Genomic DNA, 25,491 nt, shown 5'->3' on the forward strand with positions numbered 1-25,491 from the left:
GACAACCAGAGTTAAGTATTAGCTATCTGATTGTAATAGCTAACATATATATTTCACTCTAGTGACCAGATAAGGAAAAAATGACTATATTTAAAACAGCAACAAAATGCATAATGTTGCTGACATTTACATGTGTGATGCTGCTCTTTTGCTAACATAATAGTGAGGGGTGGGTATAACTACTAATTGTTGAATATGTTTATTTTCATAGGCAGAGATATTTGGCAAAGTTCTTCAAAGTGATGAATATGAAGAAGTTGAAGACAAAACAGTAATGGCTATGGGAATTTTACATACCATTGATACTATCTTGACAGTTGTTGAAGATCATAAAGAGGTGGGATTTCTTTGTGCTTTATTTTGTCATTCTAGTAACTTTAACTGAAATTTTTATGATCGATGGGCACAGTTTTAAAGTTATGACTTTTAAATTGCTATTTAGTTATGTTGCTAGATTTTATAAATTATCCTCGAATTTTAAAGACAGATATTAAAATAATTGATGGGAGATATTACATGTGGGTTATAAAGTGTACTAGTATACTATATCCCTTATTTCTGAACTGTATGAACTAAGTTCAGTACATCACATCTGCCAGGCTAGGTTTTTAGGGAATACTAAATTGTATAAGACATGAGCTCTGCCTTCCGAATCCATAGCCTAGTCTTCTCAGTGGAGAGTGGATAGCCATTAGTCAGAGTGGCAAATATTAAGTAATGGAACCAAATTCTGAGAAACAAATATTGTGAGGATGGAAGGGAAGAAGAGTTTAAAACATTGTTTTCCCTGAACTGGATTCCAGAATAATATTGGGATAAGAATTGTTCAGATAGTCATCAAGTGCTTTCACACCCATTAGATCAGGGGTGGAGAACACCCGGCCTGTGGGCTGTATAAGGCCCCTGAAGTCATTTGTTCTGGCCCTGCCAAGGCATTAGGGGTGAGCTAATTAAATGTTTGACCAAATATAGCAGGCTAAATTTTAAGTTGATCATTTTGTATGGCCTGCAAATGATGTTATAAATATCCAAATGGCCCTTGGCAGTAAAAAGGTGCCCTACTCCTGCATTAGCTGATATAATGGTACCCACTTCACTGTGAGTTAGATGGAGCACGTAATGGTAGTGCCATTTTGCAGAAGTGGAAAAAAGAGACTTGTTCATGGTCACCAGGTTTTGGGTTTGCAGTCAAATCATCCTGATGATATATCAGTTTATCTCCACCTAAAACCCGCTGCTCTCCTCCCCAAGTGTTATATAACCTTTCCTTAATTCAAATTAGATTGTGTTTTTCTGTGAGCTCAAGTTGACTTATTTGGCAATGATGGCAACTCTTGTTTTATACAGTGAGGATTTGGGAAAGCAGGTGCCAGTTCTTTAAATAGCATTGTTAAACCCTGTGGCTGTTGTGTTTACCACATACCAATACACGATTACCAGATTCTTAAAAATGGTTCGATCTTCTTTTCCTGGGCAGGCCTTCTTTCACCTAAAAGGCTCAATGCGAATTTTAATTTCCATATTCATTATTTTAGTTTTGTATCCTTTTGAAAGTATATGGAACTGTTGGAAACCATGAGGTGTTCCAAATTAAATCACAGAAAGTATACTTGAAGATAATTTTTTTACCTCAGAGACCTGAGAAATCCAGTTTTTCCGAGTATGTGTGTGGAGGACTGGCAGTGGTAGAATGGGCAGAAGGATTATTTTGAAAACAAAACAACATTTTCTATTTTTGTTTTAATTTTTTTACTCTTGATATTAAATTTACTTTGAATTTCAAATAAAGTTAAAGGAGCATGTGACGTTACTGTGAGATTATCAAGGGAGGCAAGGTAGGGGTAAAACTGAAGAACACTAATCATACCCATCTTCCTTACTTACAGATGAAAAAACTTAGTACCTTCAGCTAAATGGCTTATGTAGGTTTTAGATCAGCGATTTTCAATGTTTTTTTTTTTTTTTTTTTTATCTCATGGCACACATAAAATAATTACAAAAATTCTGTGGCACACCAAAAAAACAAAAAGAAAACAAAACATTTTTTGCCGATCTGACAAAAAAAAAATGAGTGTAACTTTGATTTATTCACCCGGACATCTATTGTTGTGTTGACTGTTGTCAGTCTTAAATTTGACAGTCTAAGGGAGAAGAGGTCACTGCCCCTGACTAAATAGTCAGATATTGTGTGTGTTTTTTTAAATTCTTCTTCTTTTTAATCCTCACCCGAGGATATGCTTTTACTGATTTTTTTAGAGAGAGAGGAAGGGAGAGGGAGAGATAGAGAAACATCCATGTGAGAGTGAAACATCAATTGATTGCAACCTGGGTATATACCCTGTCTGGGAATCTAACCTGCCACCTTATGGTGTACAGGATGATGCCCAACCAACTGAGCCACACCAGCCAGGGCAGGTATTGCATGTTTCAGAAATTCTTGGGGCACACCAGTTTGCCTCTTGTGGCACGCACACTGGTTGAAAATCGATGTCATAGATAATTAGGGACAAAACAAGAACCAGAATCTTGTTTCCTGATTGCCTGTCCTATGACTTTAAATTTTAGCTTGTTAAAACATTTTTGAAAACATTATTTTTGAAAGGGGGAAATCACATGCAAATGAATATATGTACAGATACTTCCTGTGTGAAGAGCCCAAGTGAAAGTCTAAAACATGTTAAGCATATGCAGTTTTTCTTAGTGGTTTAAATATATAGACACATTTTTAAATGGAAAAATTTGGATCATTTGCATTTTAAGACTGCAGTTTAAGTTGAATATTAAAGAATAATTTCGAAAGTTGAAATAGGGTACTTAGATGAAAAAATGTAACCCATAATGGATTTTAATTTTTTCTTATTTAAAAAATATTTAGTACAAACATGTTGAAAATTCAAAAGGTGTGAACAGGAGGATGAGCTCTCATCTCCCCAGACAGTTCATCCTCCTCTCAAGGAGGTAGCTCCTTTACCAGGTTTTTTGTATCTTTCCAGAGATTTTTCTAGACTATATAGAGGCAGAAAGCGAGTATGTGCATTTTTCTTTAATGAAAATGATAGCATATATTTTCATCTGCCATTTTTCACTAAGATTTCTTGATGAGTCTTCCATATTAGTCAATAAAATTACATATTTTTAATAGTTGCATGATATCTCTTTGTATGATATACCAAATTTACTTAGCCAGTCCTCGTTAATGGATATAATTTAACTATCTCTTGTTAAGTGGACATTTGGTTGTTACTAATCACAAGTGTTGCTGCAATGAAAGATCTTTTACATGTCATTTTGTACATGTAATAATATATGCAGAGGGCAAATTTCTTTAATTCAAATTGCTGGATCAAAAAATACATATATGAGTAAGTTTGAAGGATATTACTAAGGTTTTCTTCACGCTCCCTACTTTTTTTTATAATTTCTTTATTGATTAAGGTATTACATATGTGTCCTTATTCCCCCATTACCCCCACCTCCCATTCATGCCCCCACACCCCTGTTGTCTGTGTCCATTGATTAGGCTTATATGTATCCATATAAGTCCTTTGGTTGATCTCTCCCTCTTACCCCCACTGTCCCCTACCTTCCCTGAGGTTTGACGTTCTGACTACTTTTTGATCATCGCCAGTATAAAGTCCCTATTTTTTGATCATTGTCAGTCTGATAGGTGAAAAGTATTAATCCTGTGCTTAGAATTTTTCCTCTTATTATGTATTAGAGTAAACTTTTTATAAGGTCAAGGTCCATTTATATCTCTTTTGTTGTAATCTTTGCCTTTCTTTTTGTTACTATGATTTCATGTGAGGGGAATTTTATCTTTGAAAATATTTCCTTCAATTTTTCTTTTATCTTTGACTTCCTCTTGCTCTATGCAGATATTTTTAATTTTTGATACCAAATGACTCCATATATTTATTTCTAATTTCTGGGTTTTGAGTCATTTTCCTTCTTTAGGATTACACACAATTCTTTTGATATCTTCTAGTATTTTTCATGTCTGAAGTATTAACATTGAAATCTGATCTGTTAGGACTTTATTTTGGTATAAAATATGAGGTAAGGAACTTATTTAATTCATAATTTTATTATGGCTGTAATTCTCATTTCTATCATTGGTTTACTTTTCAGAATTTTTTGGTATTCTTGCGTGTTTAATTTTTCACACAAAGTTTAGCATGAACTTATCAATTTCTCTAAAAAAAGTCTTGTTATTTTTATTGCGATAATATTAAATTAATAGATGAACTTAAGGGTTAAGATGAATTTTAAACTGTTTAAACTTATCTTTAGGTTACTCAGCAATTAGAGAATATCTGTCTACGGATCATTGATCTTGTTTTACAGAAACATATAATTGGTAAGTTTGAAGGTTGAGTAAGAATGTAAATTGAAAATGAAAAAAAATTTGATGAACTTTCAGTGCATTGTTAGTCCTTTAGATCCAAGAAGATGGACAATTTTGAGAAAGAAAAGATGGCCTTCTCTTCAGTTTTTGTGTATACTTTCTAATATCTGTATTTTCATTTAGGAAGAAACTTTAATGCATCCAGTTAAGAACTTTTGGTCTTAAAATTTTTAAAGCGCAGAGAATTTTAAGTTTTACATTTCTAGGAATCAAGAGCTGGGATGAGGTGAGGTTACTTTAGTCTGGGATTGAAAAATGTGAAGTGATGGGCATGCCCTATCAGAAGTGTGAGTTAATTGTTCTGCTCTCTATCATGGTGCTTCTGAATAGAATCGGTAACTAACGCTGGCTGTTACACACCAAAGGGAATTTGTAGAGGAGGCTACTTTTCCATGGTATCCAAGCAATGTGAAGATGCTAGCCCCCAAGGCATCTGGGCATCAGGGAAGTGCAATCTGTACAGTACACAGATAGGAAGATACAAGAAAAGCATGTTACTGCTTAAGAGCAGTTGTCCCCAGACTTTTTATTACTTAGTAAAAATTAGTGAGAATTGAGCATGCACTTCTAATATATATAAATATATTTACATACATAAAAATAGAAATGCGAAAGGTAAGATTAAAAGTGTTCTAATACATTCTTCTTCCATCTAGTGGATTGTCTTGCACACTGCCTAGGGCAGTGGTCAGCAAACCGCGGCTCGCGAGCCACATGTGGCTCTTTGGCCCCTTGAGTGTTCTAACGCCACTTCTTCAAAATAGACTCGCCCAGGCTGAAAACCGACTTCTGCACATGGGCCACGGAGTTTCAGTCGCACTGTACGTGTGTGCCCGCACGTGGTATTTTGTGGAAGAGCCACACTCAAGGGGCCAAAGAGCCGCATGTGGCTTGCGAGCCGCGGTTTGCCGACCACTGGCCTAGGGCATATCCTCCTTATTTTTGAAGTCATTGCTGTAAAGCAGTAGTTCTTTTTTCTTTTTTTTAAATCTTCACCTGAGGATATTTTTTTCCATTGATTGTTTTTAGAGAAAGTGGGAAGGAGAGGAAGACAGAGAGAAACACCATTGTGAGAGAGACATATCGATTGGTTGCCTCCTGTATGCCCATGACCAGAGCTGGGAGCCTGCAACCAAGGTACATGTCGTTGACGGGAATCGAACCCTTCAGTCCACAGGCCGATGCTCTATCCACTGAGCCAAACTGGCTAGGCTAGAGCAGTAGTTGTTAAACTTTGGTATGCATAAGAACCACTAAGGAGCTAGTTAACGTGAAGATTCCTGGATTGTATCCCAGAGGTTCTGATTCTTAGTTTGAGGCAGTGCCCAGGAATCTGCATTTTTATTGATTATTCCAAGTGATTCTCATGCAGGTGAAATAGTAATTAGAGGTGTTTTTTATTAATAGGATCTCTGGATACAAGTGCCTTTCTTTACTTTCTTACTAGAGCAAATGCAAATCAGGTAACATAATCTAATAGCCAGAAAAGAGTAGTCACTAGTAATTGCAGGAAATTAGGTGACTAATTTTCAAGCCCTGGCTATTATAAAACAAAAGGAATTCTTAAAGTGTTACACTAATAAACACAACGATTTATGTGACATGAGTAGAGTCTAACGTAACATCTTATTGCCCCCAAGGTCAACTTTTATAGCAAAGTATCAATTTGTATAAAAATTAGGTGAATAAGGATATTACTATAGACCCCCCTTATCCTTGGGGGATATGTTCTAAGACCCTCATGGACACCTGAAACCGTGGATAATACCAAACCATATATATATATATAACTGTTTTTTTTTCTATACATGCACACCTATGATAAAGTTTAGTTTATAAATTAGGCACAGTAAGAGATTAACAACAACAATAATAAAACAGGACAATTATAATAATACACTGTAATAAAAGCTGTGTGAATGGCTTTGTTATTAAATGAAATATGGGTTATGGAACACAAGCACTGTGAAACTATGCATTCTAACTAGATATCTTCTTCTTTCCAGAATTCTATGAAGAAATTCTTTCCCTGGCATATAGTTTAACCTGCCGTGGTATTTCCCCTCAAATGTGGCAGCTTCTAGCTATATTATACGAGGTTTTTCAGCAGGATTGTTTTGAATATTTTACAGGTATGGTTTTGACCATGTGACATTTTTGCTTTTCTGTGTCTAGATATTATTTCCTTTAATACTTGAAATAAAGACGTAGGTAATTTCAGTACCAATCAGAAAATAATTATTCTTATTTCCCTGTCAAGGTTGGGGCTGTTGTAGCAGTGATTTTAAGCTTCAGGAATATAGGCAATGGGAGGGAGCCTGTGTTTCCTATGTATCTTAAATTAGTTTGCGATCAGAGAATATTTTCTGTACATTAATTCAATAATATTTTCTGAATACTGACTATATTCCAAGCACTGTTCTAAGCTCAGTAATACAGCAGTGAACAAAATAGCCTTGGTTTTTTAAAAATATATATTTGAGAGAGGGAGAGAGAGAAACATCCATGTGAGAGGGAAACACGGATTGGCTGCCTCCTGCATGCCCTGTACTGGGGATTGAACCTGCAACCCGGGCATGTGCCTGCGCCAGGAATCACTCCAGCAACCTTTCAGTGCATGGGAGGACATCCAACAAACTCAGCCACACCGAGCAGGGCACCCTTGCTTTTTTTGATGTTTTCATTCTAGTATGGGGAGAAGGGAAGGCATGGAAATGCACAGACAAGGAAGGAAGTATGTAGTATGTCAGATGGTGATGAGTGCTGTGGAGAAGAATAATAATATTTAGAACAATCACTATATCAAATAATGAGCAATTTAATCTTTCTGATCCACATTTTCCTCATCTATAAATAGGGTAGATTTATCACTTTTGTCTCTAGCCTTTTGTAGTTGCAAGGGAGGATAGTAACGAGTGTGTGCAACAGAAATGTGGTTTCAGGGGGAATAATTTATTTCTACTTCTATTAGTCAAAGTCTTACTGGGATTTTGAATTTTTTCCAGACATGATGCCACTCTTGCATAATTATGTGACAATAGATACAAATACCTTACTGTCAAATCCAAAGCATTTAGAGATACTTTTCACCATGTGTAGAAAGGTAAGTGGTGTAGTGTTGACTCTTTCAATTTGTTTCTTATACGTTTAGTTCTTCTGTATTGCTTTCATCGACATATATTTGTCATTTTGTTTTTTTAAATGGAGGTTGGAATTGTAATTTGAATATTTCATATTGTGTGTTATGCCGAAGAATGTTTGCCACTTTTCTAGCTGTGTACTTTATAATGTTCAGAGGTAAATGATTTTCTTTGTGTTTTGATTTTTCTTTCAAAATTGCAAACTTGCTACCTGATTAAATAAACGTGCTAGGAAAATAACCACCCAGTTTGTTCTCATTGATTTTTCTTTTAATTGAATGTATATATTGGAAGTCACTAGATAGATGTAGGACGTAAGATAAAAGATTGAAATTGTTGGAAAAACAGTATCATTTAGGTCAGTCCAGGATAATTTATAAGCTACATAATAGTAACTGTTATATCTGTGCACTAACATGATTGTCTACTGCGTTATCTTTGTCACAGGTTAGATTTGGCCTTCTATTAGTTATAACTGGAATCATTAATGGCTAAATAATGTTTTCCTTCCATAGTAGAATATATGTATATGCATAAATATAAAACTGTATTGCATATAGTTGGCAGAGTTTATAAAGCTCAAATAGCCAGACCTAAAAGTTTGGCCTTGGAGTTGGGAGTGAAATACTGTGTACAATCTATTTTCCTCACTGGACAGAATGTGTTTCAGGATCTGCTAAGAGTGCTGAACCAATAATCAGTATCTGACTTAGGTCTCATTCAGCTAAAAAGAGTCTGGGAGATATGGGGAAGTCACTAAGTTTCATTGCATATAAACTGAAGGAATAGAATCATGATTTTTAAAGATGCCTTTAGTCTAATAGTCCAGTTGTTAAATCATAATCACTTGGCATTCTTCAATTTTTCTTAAGTTACAGAAACAGCTGCTAGTGAGGAAAAGAGGAAGAGAAAGCAACAAGTAGAAAACATAACAGTTCCACATGTTCCATTAGTAATATAGCAGGTAGAATAAAAGTGATATTCACAATGATGTACTTATACTTGCCAAGTAGTGAAAATGTTTCATATTCTTGGATTTAATAATAATTAACACTTATTGAACTCTTACTGTATACCAGGTATTTCCTAAGCCCTTTATAATTATAAATTTATTTAATCTTGACAACATTATGAGGAAGGTATCACTTTTTTGTCAAAGAGGAGACCGAACCACAATTGCACTGTGCCGGAAACTGTCCTAAGTCACAGTGTGCTGCAGCCAGATTTGTTCCCAGGAAGTCTGGTTCCAGAGCTATACTTAATTTAATTTTTAAGTCACTGAAATCTATTTTGTTTTTTCTCCTTTTGAGGGAGTTGGAGCAAGAAAACAAAACCAACCAACAAAAAAAAAAAACCCCAAGTAAATGCAATTTTGGGAAAAAGGAGTGATTTTTTCTTTCCTTCTGTATCATACAGCCCCATGAGGTATATATAGTATCATCCTCCTTTGACAGATGGGAACAGTAAGACAGAGAGAGGTTAAGTAGCTTTTTCCAAAACACAGCTACTTAGTGGCAGAGCTGGAATTTAAACCCAGGTCTTCTGATTCCAGAGCCCATTCACATTTAGAATCTAGATCTTAAACATATTGCCCTAGAGGTGGAATTTTAGATTTATGTAAATAGAGTTGATTCTTGGCTTTGGCAGTTACCTGCTTACTATTCAACTTACTGTTCATCTGTTTTCTAGCTTCCAAAATTTTATAGCTGTCTCTTTCTTCTTTTTCTCCATCTTTGTGAATGTATGCCTCTAAAATTTCTTTATTATCATTTTAATGGCCTTTTGGGAAGGAATAAAATTAAATGGAAGTATTCAATCTGTTATTTTTACCTGGAATTTCCTTTTAATTCAGTTTTCTTAAATTGTATTTGTCCAGGAAATTATCCAGTTCATCTAAATTTTCAAATATAAAAGGAATAAAGAGCATTCCCCATACTATTCTCTTACTTTTAATCTCTCCTTTATTTGTATTTATATCTTTCATTCCTAATATTTTATTATTTGGTTTTCTTTGCTTTTTAAAAATAATTTTTAAAAATAAAAGTTGTCTAATTAAATTTTTTTTCAATGAATCTGTTATCTCTTTTTGTCTATATATTTAATTTCTGTATCAAATTTATTCTTTGGATTAGGTTTGTTTTTTATGTGTCGTGTTTGAACTCATTAATTTTTCCATCTTTTTAAATTTCTAACATAAGCATGCCTTTACAAATTCTCTTCAGGAAACGTTTAAAAGTGTACAATATTGAATTATGATGATTATCATGAAAAAAATGGGTGCATATGGACAAGAATTCAAAAAGATTGGAAAAATTCAGGGTTTGTTTTATTGTTTAAAATTAGGAAGGTATTTTTAAAAATTATTTTATTGTTTTAGTGCCTTTAAAGAGAAGCTTCATTTATCTAGATAACTAACTCATACATCCCACTTTATTAAGCCGAAGTTAAGTAAGTGAATTTTTACTCCTTATGCGGAATTAGAGTAGATAAAGAAGGCAGATGGATTTTAACCTTTCCTTTTTGGGTTGACAAGGTAAACTTAAAAAATAAGCAAAGCTATGAGTTTAATGGCTGAATTTTTATGAGCTATTTGCTTCATGTGGACTCGATGAAGCTGAGCTAATTGTAATTGCGGCAGGTACTATATGGAGATGCAGGAGAAGATGCAGAATGTCATGCAGCCAAACTGCTTGAAGTCATCATTCTTCAGTGCAAAGGAAGGGGAATCGATCAGGTAATATATGTGTGGAAAGCCTCTTGATGTTTACATTTAAAATTTACATTTCCGATTGACTTGTTTACATTATGATGAAAATTTAAAAATTTCAAAAACTTTATCTTGTATTTTGCTTAGAAGGAGATACACAGAAAAATATGTAATAATTTAAGGGGCTATCAAGCAAATCATAAAGGAGATAAATGTATAAATGTTACACAATTGGATTCTCAGAGATTTGAAACTTTCCTGTTTTTGTGTGTGTTATTGTAGTATTCCCAGATTATTTTTTTAAAACAGAAATGAAGATACTGTGTAAAAAAGAAAAGTTTTTTGTTTACTGACTTTAAAAAGTATTATAAATTTTGAATAAGATTAATTTTTGATGCTATTGTGGTGTGATAATCAATTACTGAGAAAAAAATGTTAAGTGTTTAGGTTAAACTATGGAGTCATCTCTTCTTTCAGGCCTGTAACTTTTTATAACACCTTTATTGAGATAAAATTCACATACCATACAATTTACCTATTGAATGTGTATAGATTTGCCTATTCTAGATCTTTCACATAAATGATATCGCATGTGGTCCTTTGTGAATGACTTCTCTCTCTTAGCCTAATTTTTTTTTTTTAAGCGTTGGCATTATATATATTTCAGAGAAGAAGGGAGAGGGAGAGAGATAGAAACATCAATGATGAGAGAGAATCATTGATTGGCTGCCTCCTGCATGCCCCTGATTGGGTATCGAGCCCCCAACCTGGGCATGTGCCCTTGACTGTAATTGAATCCTGGGCGCTTCAGTCCATAGGCTAATGCTCTATCCACTGAGCCAAACTGGCTAGGGCAAGCATGTTACAATTGATGAACCTGCATTGACACATCATAATCACTCAGAGTCCATAGTTTACATTAGGGTTCACTCTTTTTTCTTTTTTTAAAAATAATTTATTGTTGAAAGTATTACATATGTTCCTTTTCTCCCCCATTGACCCCCTCCAGTCCCACTCCCACCCCCCTCACACCCCCAACCCAGGCCTTTAGCACTCTCTTGTCTGTGTCCATGGGTTATGCATATACACATACAAGGTCTTTGAAGGTTCACTCTTGATGTACGTTCTAGAGTTTGGACAAATATATAATGACATATATACACCCTTATAGTAGCATATACAGTAGTTTCGCTGCCCTAAAATTCCTCTATTCTGCCTGTTCATCCATCCTCCTCTGAAACTTTGATTTTTAAAATTTGCTTTTAAAATGAGCTTATTTCAAAACCTCAGAATTTTATATTACACAAATGATTTCAGTCCATCCATTGTTATTGAAAATAATGATTGGCAAATATTTCTAATAAAATTAATTCATCAATATGCATTTTTTAATTGGGGTCAGATGATTTTGCTTTATTGTACCAAGTCCACCCTGTTTTCCTTTAGTCTTTTTCTTTTACTTATATGAATAGGAATTTTCTTACTCAAGATAAATTCTAATCACATAAATGCTTATTCTCAGCCCTATTCACTTATCTCCCCAATTTGGTTTATTACCATAGTCATTTTACCTTAAACATGGAAAGCTGAGTCCATATTTGGATTACTGCCACGACTTGGGTGTGGACTCTGTAGGACAGTCTCCAGCTAACTGGACTCTGCCCTGAAGAGGGAAGGAGACTTCCGGCACTGCTCTAGCATATCTCTTTGGCCCTTTCATCCCTCTGTTTTTTTTTTTTTTGTTGTTTGTTTGTTTTTTGAGAATATAAATTAAGTATCTCTCAAAATGATTTAAATAAGTAAAGGTTTTATTGCCATCAAGGGTATCTTATTTATTGATTATACTTTTTTTTAAACCAATATTCAGCTTTCTATAAAAGTTACTTGGTTTCTTTGTGTATGTTGATTCTCTTTTTGTGTTTTTCCTCTAGTGCATTCCACTCTTTGTTCAGCTTGTTTTGGAGAGATTAACCCGAGGGGTCAAAACCAGTGAGCTCCGGACTATGTGTCTTCAGGTTGCGATTGCTGCCTTGTACTACAACCCTGATTTGCTGCTACATACCCTAGAGAGAATTCAGTTGCCTCACAACCCTGGACCTATAACTGTACAGTTTATAAATCAGTGGATGAATGATACAGATTGTTTTCTTGGGTAAGTGTTTTCTTAATTTTATACTGCATTTCTGTTTCTGGAAAGTTGAATTTTTAAAATGTACACATAATATTATATAGAAAGATAATTTTCATATCTTAAGAATTTTTAGTGTATTGTTGATATATTTAATTTTTAGAGAGTTAGGAATGTGTTTCACCAGTATAATCCAGTGGAAAGAATGCTGGCTTTGAAAATTAGGTATAGCTCTTCCCTACTTGTTTTTGACTTGTGTATATTGTTATATCTCCACGTAACAAAAATTAAGTGTTCATCCTGATTCCATGACTATTAAATGTCTGTGAGTAAAAACATTATCAATGGAGTCAAGTGTTAAGGAAGTTACCAGTCTGGGATATTGAACACCTTGCAGATCTCCAGGGAGCCTGTTCTCCAAGGTGAGGTCACAGGATTGCTAGTTGTAGGCCAGGTGCTGCCCTGGTAGGAGAGTCTGTACTTACTAGAGGCCTGGTGCATGAAATTCGTGTTCCTCAGCCCAGCCTGCACCCTCTCCAATCTGGGACTCCTCGAGGGATGTCTGACTGCCCGATTAGGCCCGATTCCGGTAGGATTGGGCCTAAATGGGCAGTCAAACATCCCTCTCACAATCCAGGACTGCTGGCTCCCAACTGCTCGCCTGCCTGCCTTCCTGATTGCCCCTAATCGCTTCTGCCTGCCAGCCTGATCACTCCCTAACCACTCCCCTGCCAGCCTGATTGATGCCTAACTGCTCCCCTGCCAGCCTGTTTGCCCCTAACTGCCCTCCCCTGCAGGCCTGATCACCCTCAACTGCCCTTCCCTGCAGGCCCGGTCACCTCCAACTTCCCTCCTCTGCCGGCCTGGTCACCCGTAACTGCCCTCCCCTGCAGGTTTGATTGCCCCCAACTGTCCTCCCTTGCAGGCCTGGTCCCTCCCAACTGTCCTCTCCTGCTGGCCTGATTGACCACAACTGCCCTCCCTTGCAGGCCTGGTCCCTCCCAACTGCCCTCCCCTGCTGGCCGTCTTGTCACGGCCATCTTGTGTCCACATGGGGGCAGCCATCTTTGACCACATGGGGGCAGCCATCTTGTGTGTTGGAGTGATGGTCAATTTGCATATTACTCTTATTAGATAGGGTAGAGGCCTGGTGCACAGGTGGGGGCCAGCTGGTTTGCCCTGAAGGGTGTTCCAGATCAGGGTGGGGGTTCCCTTGGGGCGTGGGGTGGCCTGAGTGAGGGGCCTGTGGTGGTTTGCAAGCCAGCCACGCCCCCCTCAGCGACCCAAACAGAGGCCCTGGTATCTGGGATTTATTTATCTTCTATAATTGAAACTTTGTAGCCTTGAGCAGAGGCCAAGGCAGGCCAGGGCTGTGGAAGCTTGGCTTCCTCCATCGCCAGGGACAACTCAAGCCTCCTGCTCTCTCCAGCTCCTTGGCTGCCGCCATTTTTGTTGGGATTTATATATCTTCTATAATTGAAACTTTGTAGCCTTGAGTGGAGTCCAGGGCTGGCCAGGGTGTGCAGAAAGCTTGGCTTCCTCCATTGCTGGGGAAACCCAAGCCTCCTGCTCGTTCAGTGGCCGCAGCCATCTTGGTTGGGTTAATTTGCATACTTGCTCCTGATTGGCTGGTGGGCGTTGCTTGTGGGTGTAGCGGAGATATGGTCAATTTGCATATTACTCTTTTATTAGATAGGATGTGGAGCACTCACCTAGTTTTCTGACAGGAAAAGTCAGATTCCAAAGTAGTTATATGCCCACCTCCAGTGACCCAACACATAGTACTGACTGTGTTATGTTAGAATTAGAGCTAATTTGTTTAAAGCATTAGAAATAACGAATGTTCTTTTTAAACTTTGTAAGATATCATTTGGAAAAATGTGCTGTTGGGCAAAGACTTCCAGCAGGAGAAATAGTTGGGAGACTGCGAAGTGGTGGGGAAATAACGGAGGCCCAAATTACAATGGTAGAGCATCTTTATAAACTGCTGTGTTTATTCCAGTTATTCATTTTTGTAGGAAACGAATGTGGCCCTGCTTTAGATTTCTTATTAAATCCTAGAAGGGATGAACATACTTTAAAAAGAAATTGTGCTTCAAGTCGTCTCTGACAAAGGTTTAGAGTGTAGGGATCTGGTCATTCACAATGATGCAGGTGGTACTCTTGTCTCTTTATTAGCATCTATAAGCAGTTTTCCAAAGATAGAAAGGCTGGCTCAGCTATTGCATGGGCTGGGCATGCTTGGATTGTGCTTCCTTAGATTCTTTAGAGCCCCACTTGATAATCATCTTTCCTGCTGTGATCCCCTTGACACCTGGTATGCACTACTAGTTAGGGCTACATGGGTGAGAAAGCCCTCAGGGAAGTATGCTCCTGTTAGAGCGTACTACTTTGGCAGTAGTAACTTGAATGAATCAAGCAATGCAAATAATGAAGAATAACAGAAGCTTGAAATATATTCATCATTGGGTTTGTTGTATATTATCCTCATTTTAAACAAATTGAATAACTGCAAATGAATTTTTTGTTCATGCCAGAGTTTTAAATGTTATACCATACTAGGGGCCCAGTGCACAAATTCATCCACCTTGAAAGGAACTGTGGGCCGGGAGGCTGTGGTGGGCAGAGGGGCGGGTCTCAGCCCATCCTCCGCGGTCCGCGGCCCCTCCGGCCACGGCCCCCGGTCCTCTGTCTGCTGGCAGCCCCGCTCCCGTTGGCACTGCTCCCACGCACTGATGGTGCCGGCCCCGCTTGCACCCACTGATGGCGGGAGCGATTGGGGCCAGTGCCAGCAGCGAGTGTGAGTGGGGCTGGTGCCGTCAGCGGGTGTGAGCAGTGGCTGCTGCCCCGATCGCCCCTCAGGAGCAGGGGGAGGTGGAGAAGCCCTCAGGAGCGATTGGGGCTGGCAGCCCCCGCTTGCACCCACTGACAGTGCCGAGTAATTGGGATCGGCGCCAGGTGCTGGCAGCAGGGGTGAGCCACAGTGCCGGCTGCAGGTATGAGCGGGGCTGGCGCTGGCAATGGGTGTGAGCAGCAGCTCCGGAGCTGGCAGCGGGTGTGAGAGGTGACTGACACCCCAATCGCCCCTCCGGAGCAGGGGGAGGTGGAGAAGCCCTGAGGAGCGATTGGGGCTGGCAGCCGCCACTTGCGCCCGCTGACAGTGCTGAGAAATCAGGGCCAGCGCCAGGCGCCAGCAGCAGGTGTGAGCGGTGGCTCCAGCACTGGCAGCGGGTACGAGTGGGGCCAGTGCCAGCAGCAGGTGTGAGTGCCCAGCGGGACCATGGTTTGCAGGAGGAAAGAATTTTCAGTAACCACCAGAGGCTCACCCCAATGACAGCAACTGGCGCCCCACCTTGGTCTGGTGCCCCCGCTCACCTGCTCTATCATCCTGCCACGGCCTATGCCTGCCATGTTCCACACTCTGCCTCCTGTTGCCGATGCCTGCTGTGTTCCATGTGCACCCCCTGGTGGTTAGCGCACATCATAGCGACTGGTTGTTCGGCCGTTTGGTCAATTTGCATATTAGGGTTTTATATATACATAGATAGATAGATAGATAGATAGATAGATAGATAGATAGTAGTCTTTTTATTCTTAATATTTTTAGTTTCAAACAATTTAGAGAAAACATTTAGTAGAAAAATGTGTGTAATGTATATTGGTCAAACTTCTTTCCTTCATAATTAAATTTTCTTTGTCTTCTGTTATAGCAGAAGACATTTAATTGATTTACTTACAGATGTTAAGTTCAGCGTATTAGATATTGAGTTTTTGAAATAAGTTTTGGCGCCTGGGATTAGTGTAGAGTATATCTGCCAAAAAGACCAATATAAGGAAGACAAAGTTTAAGGAACTCTTCCATTTTTCTCATGGGATAGCAATTTTATTCTGTCAAATATAGGTATTCCTGCTTTAATAAAACTTGTTATACCAAGGCTCTGATATAGCATCCTATATAATAGAGAGGTAATATGCAAATTGACCATCACTTCAACACACAAGATGGCTGCCCCCATGTGGACACAAGATGGCTGCCACAAGATGGCCGGCAGGGGAGGGCAGTTGTGGGTGATAAGGCCAGCAGGGGAGGGCAGTTGGGAGGAACCAGGCCGGCAGAGGAGGGCAGTTGGGGGTGACCGGGCCGGCAGAGGAGGGCAGTTGGGGGTGACTAGGCCAGCAGGGGATGGCAGTTGGGGCGACCAGGCCAGCAGGGGAGGGCAGTTAGGGGGGACCAGGCCAGCAGGGGAGGGCAGTTAGGGGGGACCAGGTCAGCAGGGGAAGGCAATTGGGGGGGGACCAGGCCTGCAAGGGAGGGCAGTTAGGGGTGACTGGGCCAGCGGGGGATGACAGTTGGGGGCGACCAGGCCGGCAGGGTAGGGCAGTTAGGGGAGACCAGGCCTGCAGGGGAGGGCAGTTAGGGATGACCGGGCCAGCAGAGGAGAGCAGTTGGGAGCGACGAGGTCGGCAGGGGAGGGAAGTTAAGGGCGAACAGGCCTTCAGGGGAGGGAAGTTAGGGGTGACCAGGCCAGCAGGGGAGGGCAGTTGGGGGCAACCGGGCCAGCAGGGGAGGGCAGTTGGGGGCAACCAGGCTTGCAGGGGAGGGCAGTTAGGGGTGACCAGGTCAGCAGGGGAGGAAAGTTAGGGGCAATCGGGTCAGCAGGGGAGCAGTTAGGCATCCATCAGGCTGCCAGGGGAGTGGTTAGGGAGTGATCAAGCTGGCAGGCAGAAGTGGTTAGGGGCAATCAGGCAGTCAGGCAGGTGAGCATTTGGGAGCCAGTAGTCCTGGATTATGAGAGGGATATCTGACTGCCCGTTTAGGCCCAATCCTGGTGGGACTGGGCCTAAACGGGCAGTCGGACATCCCTAGAGGGGTCCCACATTGGAGAGGGTGCAGGCTGAGCTGGGACACACACACACACACACACACACACACACACACACACACACACACACCTGGTCGCAAATTTTGTGCACTGGGCCTCTAGTTTATAATAATCAAATGGATAGTACAGTAAGATTCACTATATGAATTGCTAACTCCCATAGATCTTTGATGATAATTGGTTTACAAAACTTTACTTACATAGGATTTCATAGAATATAAATTGGGGGATATCTCTATATAATTTCAGTGAATGCACCTTAGAGTACACCTTGGACATTCCTTTTTTAATTTCTTCAGAATTTGTCCTCATTCCTCATATGCACATTTATTTTTCCTTGATAATTTGTAGGCATCATGACCGGAAGATGTGTATAATAGGACTGAGTATCCTCTTGGAATTGCAGAATCGACCTCCTGCAGTAGATGCTGTGGTGGCACAGATTGTGCCCTCAGTTCTCTTCCTTTTCCTTGGCCTGAAGCAGGTCTGTGCTACCAGACAACTGGGAAACCAAGGAGATCGCTTAAAAGCAAAGAAAACTGATATGGAAGAAAATGGTAAAGTCTTCTAATTGCAGTGAATGCTAGAATTGAATTTTGTTTGAGCATGCATTTTCTTTGAATCTTAGTCTCTTTAAGTTATTACACAGATTTATATTCTTTGGCCTATTGCACATTTAACAGATAGTTTGGGTTTGGTTGACTTAATTATATCATGTGATATAAATTTATATTTGTTCACTTTTGACACTTGATTTATTATTGAGCTTTGTGAATGTTGTTACACCCTGGGAAATACATTTATAACAGGCTTAAATGATCTTGACAATAAGTTTACAACCCAGTATGTATGTATGTATGTATGTATGTATGTATGTATGTATGTATTTATCCATCCCAATAGTCCCAGTGAAGGCAGCAGTTATGAGTTAAATGAACTATTAGACTTAGAAGTGTCAGTACAGCACATTTATGCAGAGTGCCTGGTTTTTGAAAAATGACTCTTAGGTAACTCATCATCAAAAATTATAATTGGGAGAGATTTGTGATTTACACATTATATCTATAATAATAAAAGCATAATATACTAATTAGACCGGACAGCCGAATGACCTTCCGGATGACCTTGTGGACAAGGCTGGGGCTGCGAGGGCCAAGGCAAGCCGCCGTGGCTGCCAGGGCCGAGCCCCTTGCACGAATTTTGTGCATCGGACTTCCAGTATTTAGAATAAAGTACATAAATGAAGGTGATTTACTTACTTGAGTCAGAATAAGATTGTTAAGTCAAGAAAATTAGATCTTGCCCTGTTTGATGCTCAATGGTTAGAGCACTGGCCCTCGGATGGAAGGGTTTTGGGTTCGATTTAAGGGCACATACTTGGTTTCAGGTTCAATTCCTGGCTCTGGTCAGAGTGTGTGTGGGAGGCAACCAATCGATGTATGATATTTCTCTTTCTCTCTCGCCCTATCTTTCTTTCTCTTCCACTCTCTAAAAATTAATGGAAAAGATATCCTCTGGTGAGGATTAACAACAACAAAAAAGAAAAAGAATATTAGGTCTTTATTTTAGTTAATGTATTTGCAAGACTTCTTGCAAGGGCCCAGGAAGTAATGTTATCCAACTCCAAATGGAGTTTTTCCTCTTCTGGTTAAAAACAAAAAATTTTATGGAAACTATACAATTTTATTTTTGATGCTAAATTCTATGGAACTTCTTTTGCAGTAATGTTCCTTTACTAGAAGTTTTTTTTTTTTTTCCAGCTAAATTTATGACAACAATTATAGAATTTTTTTTACTGTGTTATGATACTCTCTAATTTCTTGTATTGCCCACTTTTTATTGGCTTATAATTGATATGACTTGAGGGAAATTTTTCTGCAATACTCCAGACTTTCTTGTTGAATTTCTTACTAAAGTATAGAATGATTAACTGGCAAAGTATTTCTTGCTGTCTTTGTAATTACACTTTTGCCATATATATACATGGGGTCAAAACTGTGGTTTCTTGCCTTATTTCTAAAACTACCGTGCAGTTTAATCCTGGCATTTACTGTCTATTGCTTATTTACAATACTGATCTAACTGATTGGAACAGATCAGCACTGAAAACAGAATAGAGTCCATGGTGATAAACAATTCATCTTCTAACTATTCAACCCACATGTAGCTAACTACCTATTTTATTTTTCCTTTACATTTCTATATTTTTCTGTTGCTATTAGCAGAAATGACCTCTTCACTCAAACATTTCTGAGCAATTCATAATCAACTTAGTTAATTGTTGAGATTCTCAGTGGGAGCTCATTGTTATTTAAAACACATCATATACTTTAGTCAGGTAATTACACATATCTGTAGAATCACTAGCGGTGTGAAATCTGAATTCTTAATGATACAGGTGTTACTCTGTTGTGTTCAGGGACCATCAGCAGCGTTGCCATTGGTGACATAATAAAAGTTAAAGTTTCAGATTTAAAAAAATAAAACACATAGACTGACTGCACATTCATTTTATATCTTTTTTGACAAAAAAGTTCATTTGTGTATCTGTAACTAAGTAGTATTTTATATTAATGAATATGAGGCAGCCATAACCAAACGCTAGTAATATTCAGCTGGACCACAGATTGAGGCATAGCTGGAAATTGTTTTCATTGAGGAGGATAAAGTCATTTTCAGTTTAGCAAGCTACAATAAAGATAAGGTTTATTTTTATAATTTTATGTAAAATTATGTGGTAGTTTTTCTATTTCCAGAATGTCATTTTATAATTTATTTTCTTCTATGGAATTTTATATTTTGTTCTTATATGTTTTGATTCCTTTTCAATAATGAATGGATTTACAGAGGAGATTTCAAGTGATGAAGAGGAAGCAAATATAACTGCGCAAGCCATGCAGTCTAAGAATGGGCGAGGTGAAGAAGAGGAGGAAGATGATGACGACTGGGATGAAGAGGTCTTAGAGGAAACTGCCCTTGAGGGATTCAGCACTCCACTTGACCTTGACAATAGTGTGGATGAATATCAATTTTTTACCCAAGCTCTGCTGGGTATGTCTTTATTCCCTAAATCTTCAGTTTTTTTTTTTTTTTTTTTTTTAATTCTTTCTTCATTCCCCTTTGTTAGAAGTTTTGGGTTTTTTTTTTTTTTTTTACTATGTAAGCAATTTATCAATTTTGTACAGCAAGGGACACTATGCTAGTAAATACAGTTAAGGACATATAAAAGATTGGGAGAAAATATTTAGCATATACATATATTACGCTTAAGATCCACACTTAACAGAAACCTTCTACAAATGAATGAGACCAAAAACCCAGTATAAAAATGGGATATGTAAATGGGAAATTTATACATTATAAATAGTAAACCAATGAAAATGTTTAGAAAATTATAAAATCATAATGAAAAAGTTTTATTAATACAGATTTTTTTTTTATTTTATGGTTACACTAGAGGCCTGGTGCACGGATTTGTGCACCGGTGGGGTCCCTCAGCCTGGCCTGTGGGGATCAGGCCGAAACCGGCTCTCCAACATCCCCTGAGGGGTCCCGGATTGCAAGAGGGAGGTTCTTGGGTGATACAGCCCGGAATCTGGCTCCCTCCTCTCTGATTCCCCGAGAACCGCAGGTGCCAAGTCACTGCAGCTTGGCAGCTCCTGCATTGAGCGTCTGCCCCCTGGTGGTCAGTGCGCATCATAGCTACCAGTCGGCCACTGGAACGGTCGGCTGGTCGCTTAGGCTTTTATATATCTAGATAGTATTCCTATGATTGTATCATAATTTATTTCCATGATGAACATATGAATATTTCTAGTGTTTTTGCTATTATAAAGCAGTATTAAAGTGGGCACCCTTATGTATAAAATATTATTACCAACAAGGTAATGCTAGCATATAATATATTGGCATTATTTAGTGTTGCTACAAATACTATTAATGAAAATAAAAATACCTCTATGTTTTGCTGAAATTTAGCAGGAACTAGGGGCGAGAGTACAAGGAAGGACATTCTGAAGCACAAGGAAAATAAGGGCATAAGTGTGGAGATGGGAATAGGGCGGGGATGCTCTGAGGGAGTTGCTTCCACACACGGGTGGGCATCGTTATAAGCAGATCCTTTTAGGTCTTGGGTGGGATCTTGGGATATGTATTTTAAAATGCCCCTCAAGTCATCTTTGGATCAGTATGTGATGGAAAGAAGCATGTAGGTGAAAGACTAAGAAAGCAGCAGAGGATTGGGTGTGGAGAGGACATGGTTAAAGATGTTGGGGATTTATAGTGGTTGACTAGGAGAATCATGGAATTATGATGGAAATAGGGAGGTGAAGAGGGGTTGGGAGGTAAAATGTTAAATTTGTTTTCAGTTGTGCTGAATTTGAGGCAAGTTGTCCAAATGGAAAGGTCCAGGAGGCTTAGGGAATGATTTTGCCTAAAGGTACAAATTTGAGTTCTTGGTATAGGCTTGACGCTGAAGCTGCAGGTAGTTTGAGAATTCTGGAGGAAAATGGTAACCAGAGGGTACAGTTGTTTCCCAAGATCTGGATTTTAAGGAGCATTCATCGTTGGTAAAACCCTAGGAAGAAGAGGAGATGGTGAAGGAGGCAGAGAACTAGGCAAAGCAGAGATTTTTGATGTTGTTTGATAGCCCTCGCATAGTTGGCTACTGAATGGGTCCTCAGAAATAATCCATTGCTGGAATAAGTTTCATTACCTTGTGTTTGTCTGTATACTTCCTGTCTCTCCCTGTCTGCGATCAGTTCATTATAATTAGATCTGTCATTATTGTCTGAAATAATAGTCACTGTGCTCCCTTATCTTTTCCTCCTCCACCTACCACCTTCCCTCCAAATGCAACAGCTGTGCAGAATCGGGACGCTGCCTGGTACCAACTGCTGATGGCCCCGCTCAGTGAGGACCAGAGGAGAACGCTGCAGGAGGTGTACACCCTGGCAGAGCACCGGAGGACGGTGGCAGGTAGGCCAGTGTGGTTCTCAGATGAGAGTGCATGGGTCAGAGTGCACCTACAATAGGCTTTTTAAATTGTTGGAGGCCAGCCTTTCAGGACAATAAGGAATTATTGTTGTGTGGTCTTTTTAAACTCATGGTATCTTAACTTTATAAAACACTGTGCATTAATATGTGTCTTTTAATGGTAGTGTCATTCGTATCTTCATCCTGTTTTGGAACTAAAGGTAAGATGTAAGGGTTGGAATGGGTCTTGCTGAGGAGAGTGAATCAGCTGGATCACCCTCCTAAACGTCTTAAGCACAGATGACCAGAGGCGCTTTTTGAGTTCTTGCAAGGAGCTTGTATTCCTAGAAATGAAACTATTCATTTCTGTTTGTTGGGCTTTACATGTTGGTGATTCTTGTTGATTTTCAGTTTTTGAGCTGGAGACATTATTTTATGCAGACATTATTATGGTCACTCCATAATAGGAAATCAGTGGGAAAGATTTTGTAACTACAAAAATATTTTTCTGGGAAACATCATGGAATAGGCATCTAGAGTTTAGAAACCCAGGTTTTATTTTTCTTTTTAAATATGTTTTTATTGATTTTGAGAGAGAGGAAGGGAGAGGGATAGAGAGATAGAAACATCCATCGATAGGCTGCCTCCTGCACTCCCCCTACTGGGGACTGAGCCAGCAATCCGGGCATGTGCCCTGACCCGGGAATCAAATCGGAGACCTCCTGGTTCATGGGTTGAAACTCAACCATTGAGCCACACTAGCCTGGCAGGAACCCAGGTTTTCTTCATTGACTTAGATTTTCAGTGCTGCACAGATCCTCTTCCTGGTAGGAGAGGTCTGGGGGTCCTTTCAGCAGTAGAGATTATGGAGCTGGCGGAACTCAACTTTGAGACTTGTTTTCATTTTGCTCATTGTTAGCAAACAGTTTTTCCATGATGGTAAGCATAATTACTTACTGCCCTGAGTCTGATAAAGCCAGTGCTCAGTAGGACACGTAATGCCATGAGTGACATTGCTTCACAGTGCTAAGTATAAAGAATCTGGCTCCTTTGAGGTGAATTCCAGCTCTGCACTTTAAATGCTCCTCTTCTTTCCCCTTTCTCTTGGCAAATGCTAGAGGCAAAGAAGAAGATTGAACAACAGGGAGGCTTCACCTTTGAAAATAAAGGCGTCCTCTCCGCATTTAACTTTGGGACTGTGCCCAGCAACAACTGAAAGACGGAACATCCACCGACCAAGACCAAGTGTCATCGGGAAATTTCACTTCACCAGGGGAATGTGGAATCCAGGGGAGGAAGGGTTGGGAGCTGCTGTTTGGCACCCTCCTGCTGTGCCAGTTACTGCCTGGCATAGGGCAGTACTTTTATCCACTTTCCCCTTTGACCTTTCTCACCCTGAAATATGTATTTTAAGCAGCTACTGTAATGTATGAAATTAAAGGAAAACAAAATCATTGGACTGAAAAGGACAAATCATATGCTCCAAAGGATGAATGACCAAGGTGGTTTTAGAGGATTGGATCAATTGCACGTCTCAGGTTTTTGCCATGCAGAATCAGTGGATTTATGCAGATAACAGTGCCTTCTGTTGTACATGAATTATCTGAAAACATTTTTTTGGAGTGCATTGCGATTTTTTTTAAAGCCTAAAACATATTTCTAGATATAATGTAAACTTTGGCGATATGTTGACTTATTCTGCGTTTTACTATGTGAATTTACTGTTAGGCAGTTAGCTCCAACTCACTCTGGTTTCAAAAACATCACCGCTCCCCTTGCTTACCCGGTGGCCGGGGCTTTCTTCAGGGGCTGTAACGTATGCACTGGCTCTGGGTTTTCATAAGATATTTTGTGACTGTTCTAAGCAGTGTCTTATTCCCTCTTCCATCATGAGTTTCAGCCCTGAAAGGGTGGTATTTCTTTTAGAGGCAGCAGAGATGAGTATCAGTTTTATTTATAACCTGATAAGTTCAGGACTGAAAAATTTCTTGGCGGCCAGTGGCAGGGACTCTTCAGTCAGTGGAATAAATAAGTCCAAGTATATTCTGAATCGTGGACTTAATGATGCAACGAATTGATAGTCATCCTAAAGCACATTGGACTTCTAGAGTAAAGGAGCTTGCTATCTTTCGGGATGGGGCTTGCATTTTTAATAACTCATCATTCCAGCTGTGGTCGACCCGGGTCCAAAGCATTTTGTAACCATGTTTTTTATCTAGGGAAAAAAAAAGACCCAAATCTAACTTGTTGCTTTCTCAGACATCTGTATTTTCTCCTGCCTAATTCATTCTAGTCTTTATTATAGCTCAGTTTGGCTTGTATTTTTCAAGGGTCAGGGCTGTTGGTCAGCTGCACTCTTAGATGGTAATGATGTAAGAAAGCCCATCGAAAATATTGCAGATGAAAATGACAGCTGTTTTTCTGAGCTGATTCAAGACCAGAATGTGGGTCGTAGTGTTTTCATTCAGTAAAGTGAAAGTGTGTTTTCAGAACTTAATATATTACTGTATGTGACACAGTTTTCCATTTTTGTGAAAAGTCTGCAGCTGATCTTTGCCATCAGCAACTGGAGGAATTTCTCCAGGTGCTTCTCATTGTACCGTCTCTTATTAACTCTTTTTAGAATTTCAGGTTATTTAAGTAGTTTTTATAGAAGTAGCCCAAGAAGCCATGCGTTTTGGAGCTAAATGATCCCCTTTTATCCTCTGTCCCTCTCTTCCCCAGGCTTTGACAGTGAATATGCCAGCTGATGGCTAGAAGAGAAGGATGGCATTGGAGAGTGGGGAGGGGAGAAGAAACCCTTCTTATTCTTCTCATGCTCCAAATCTGTGGTCGGCAGACTGCAGCTCACGAGCCACATGCAGCTCTTTGGCCCCTTGAGTGTGGCTCTTCCACAAAATACCATGGCCTGGGCGAGTCTATTTTGAAGAAGTGGCGTTAGAAGAAGTTTAAGTTTAAAAAATTTGGCTCTCAAAAGAAATTTCAATCGTACTGTTGATATTTGGCTCTGTTGACTAATGAGTTTGCCGACCACTGCCCCAAATCATTTAATTTTAACGTAAATAATATGCCTTCACACTGGATTGTCAAAGGCATGTGATTGCATTTTTGTAATGTGTTGTCTCCTGCAGTATTAAAGGGAAGTAATTGTTAATGTGTATCATCCCATCCTGTTTTTGAAGCCAGGGTAGTTGTATAATTTTGTTACCAGCAGTGCTAACCTGAATGTGATCTGGCTATCTCGGACATGCAGG

At 39.4% G+C, this 25,491-nt stretch overlaps 1 protein-coding gene across 2 annotated transcripts in view; it reads left to right on the top strand.

Moving 5' to 3' along the window:
* IPO8 (importin 8) overlaps nt 1-25,491 on the top strand; it is a 59,665-nt gene that overhangs the window by 34,119 nt on the left and 55 nt on the right. For both annotated transcript variants that reach the window (XM_008140526.3, XM_054719183.1), the window contains 10 exons: nt 212-337; nt 4,291-4,357; nt 6,412-6,537; nt 7,411-7,508; nt 10,184-10,279; nt 12,184-12,404; nt 17,615-17,820; nt 20,111-20,314; nt 22,124-22,240; nt 23,356-25,491. The exon at nt 23,356-25,491 is cut by the window's right edge and continues 55 nt beyond it. In XM_008140526.3, the coding sequence (XP_008138748.1) occupies nt 212-337; nt 4,291-4,357; nt 6,412-6,537; nt 7,411-7,508; nt 10,184-10,279; nt 12,184-12,404; nt 17,615-17,820; nt 20,111-20,314; nt 22,124-22,240; nt 23,356-23,453 (1,359 nt within the window). In that variant the 3' untranslated portion in view covers nt 23,454-25,491. The remainder of the gene's footprint in view (nt 1-211; nt 338-4,290; nt 4,358-6,411; nt 6,538-7,410; nt 7,509-10,183; nt 10,280-12,183; nt 12,405-17,614; nt 17,821-20,110; nt 20,315-22,123; nt 22,241-23,355) is intronic.

Source organism: Eptesicus fuscus, chromosome 7, assembly GCF_027574615.1.
Source record: "Eptesicus fuscus isolate TK198812 chromosome 7, DD_ASM_mEF_20220401, whole genome shotgun sequence".
NCBI classification, from domain to species: domain Eukaryota; kingdom Metazoa; phylum Chordata; class Mammalia; order Chiroptera; family Vespertilionidae; genus Eptesicus; species Eptesicus fuscus.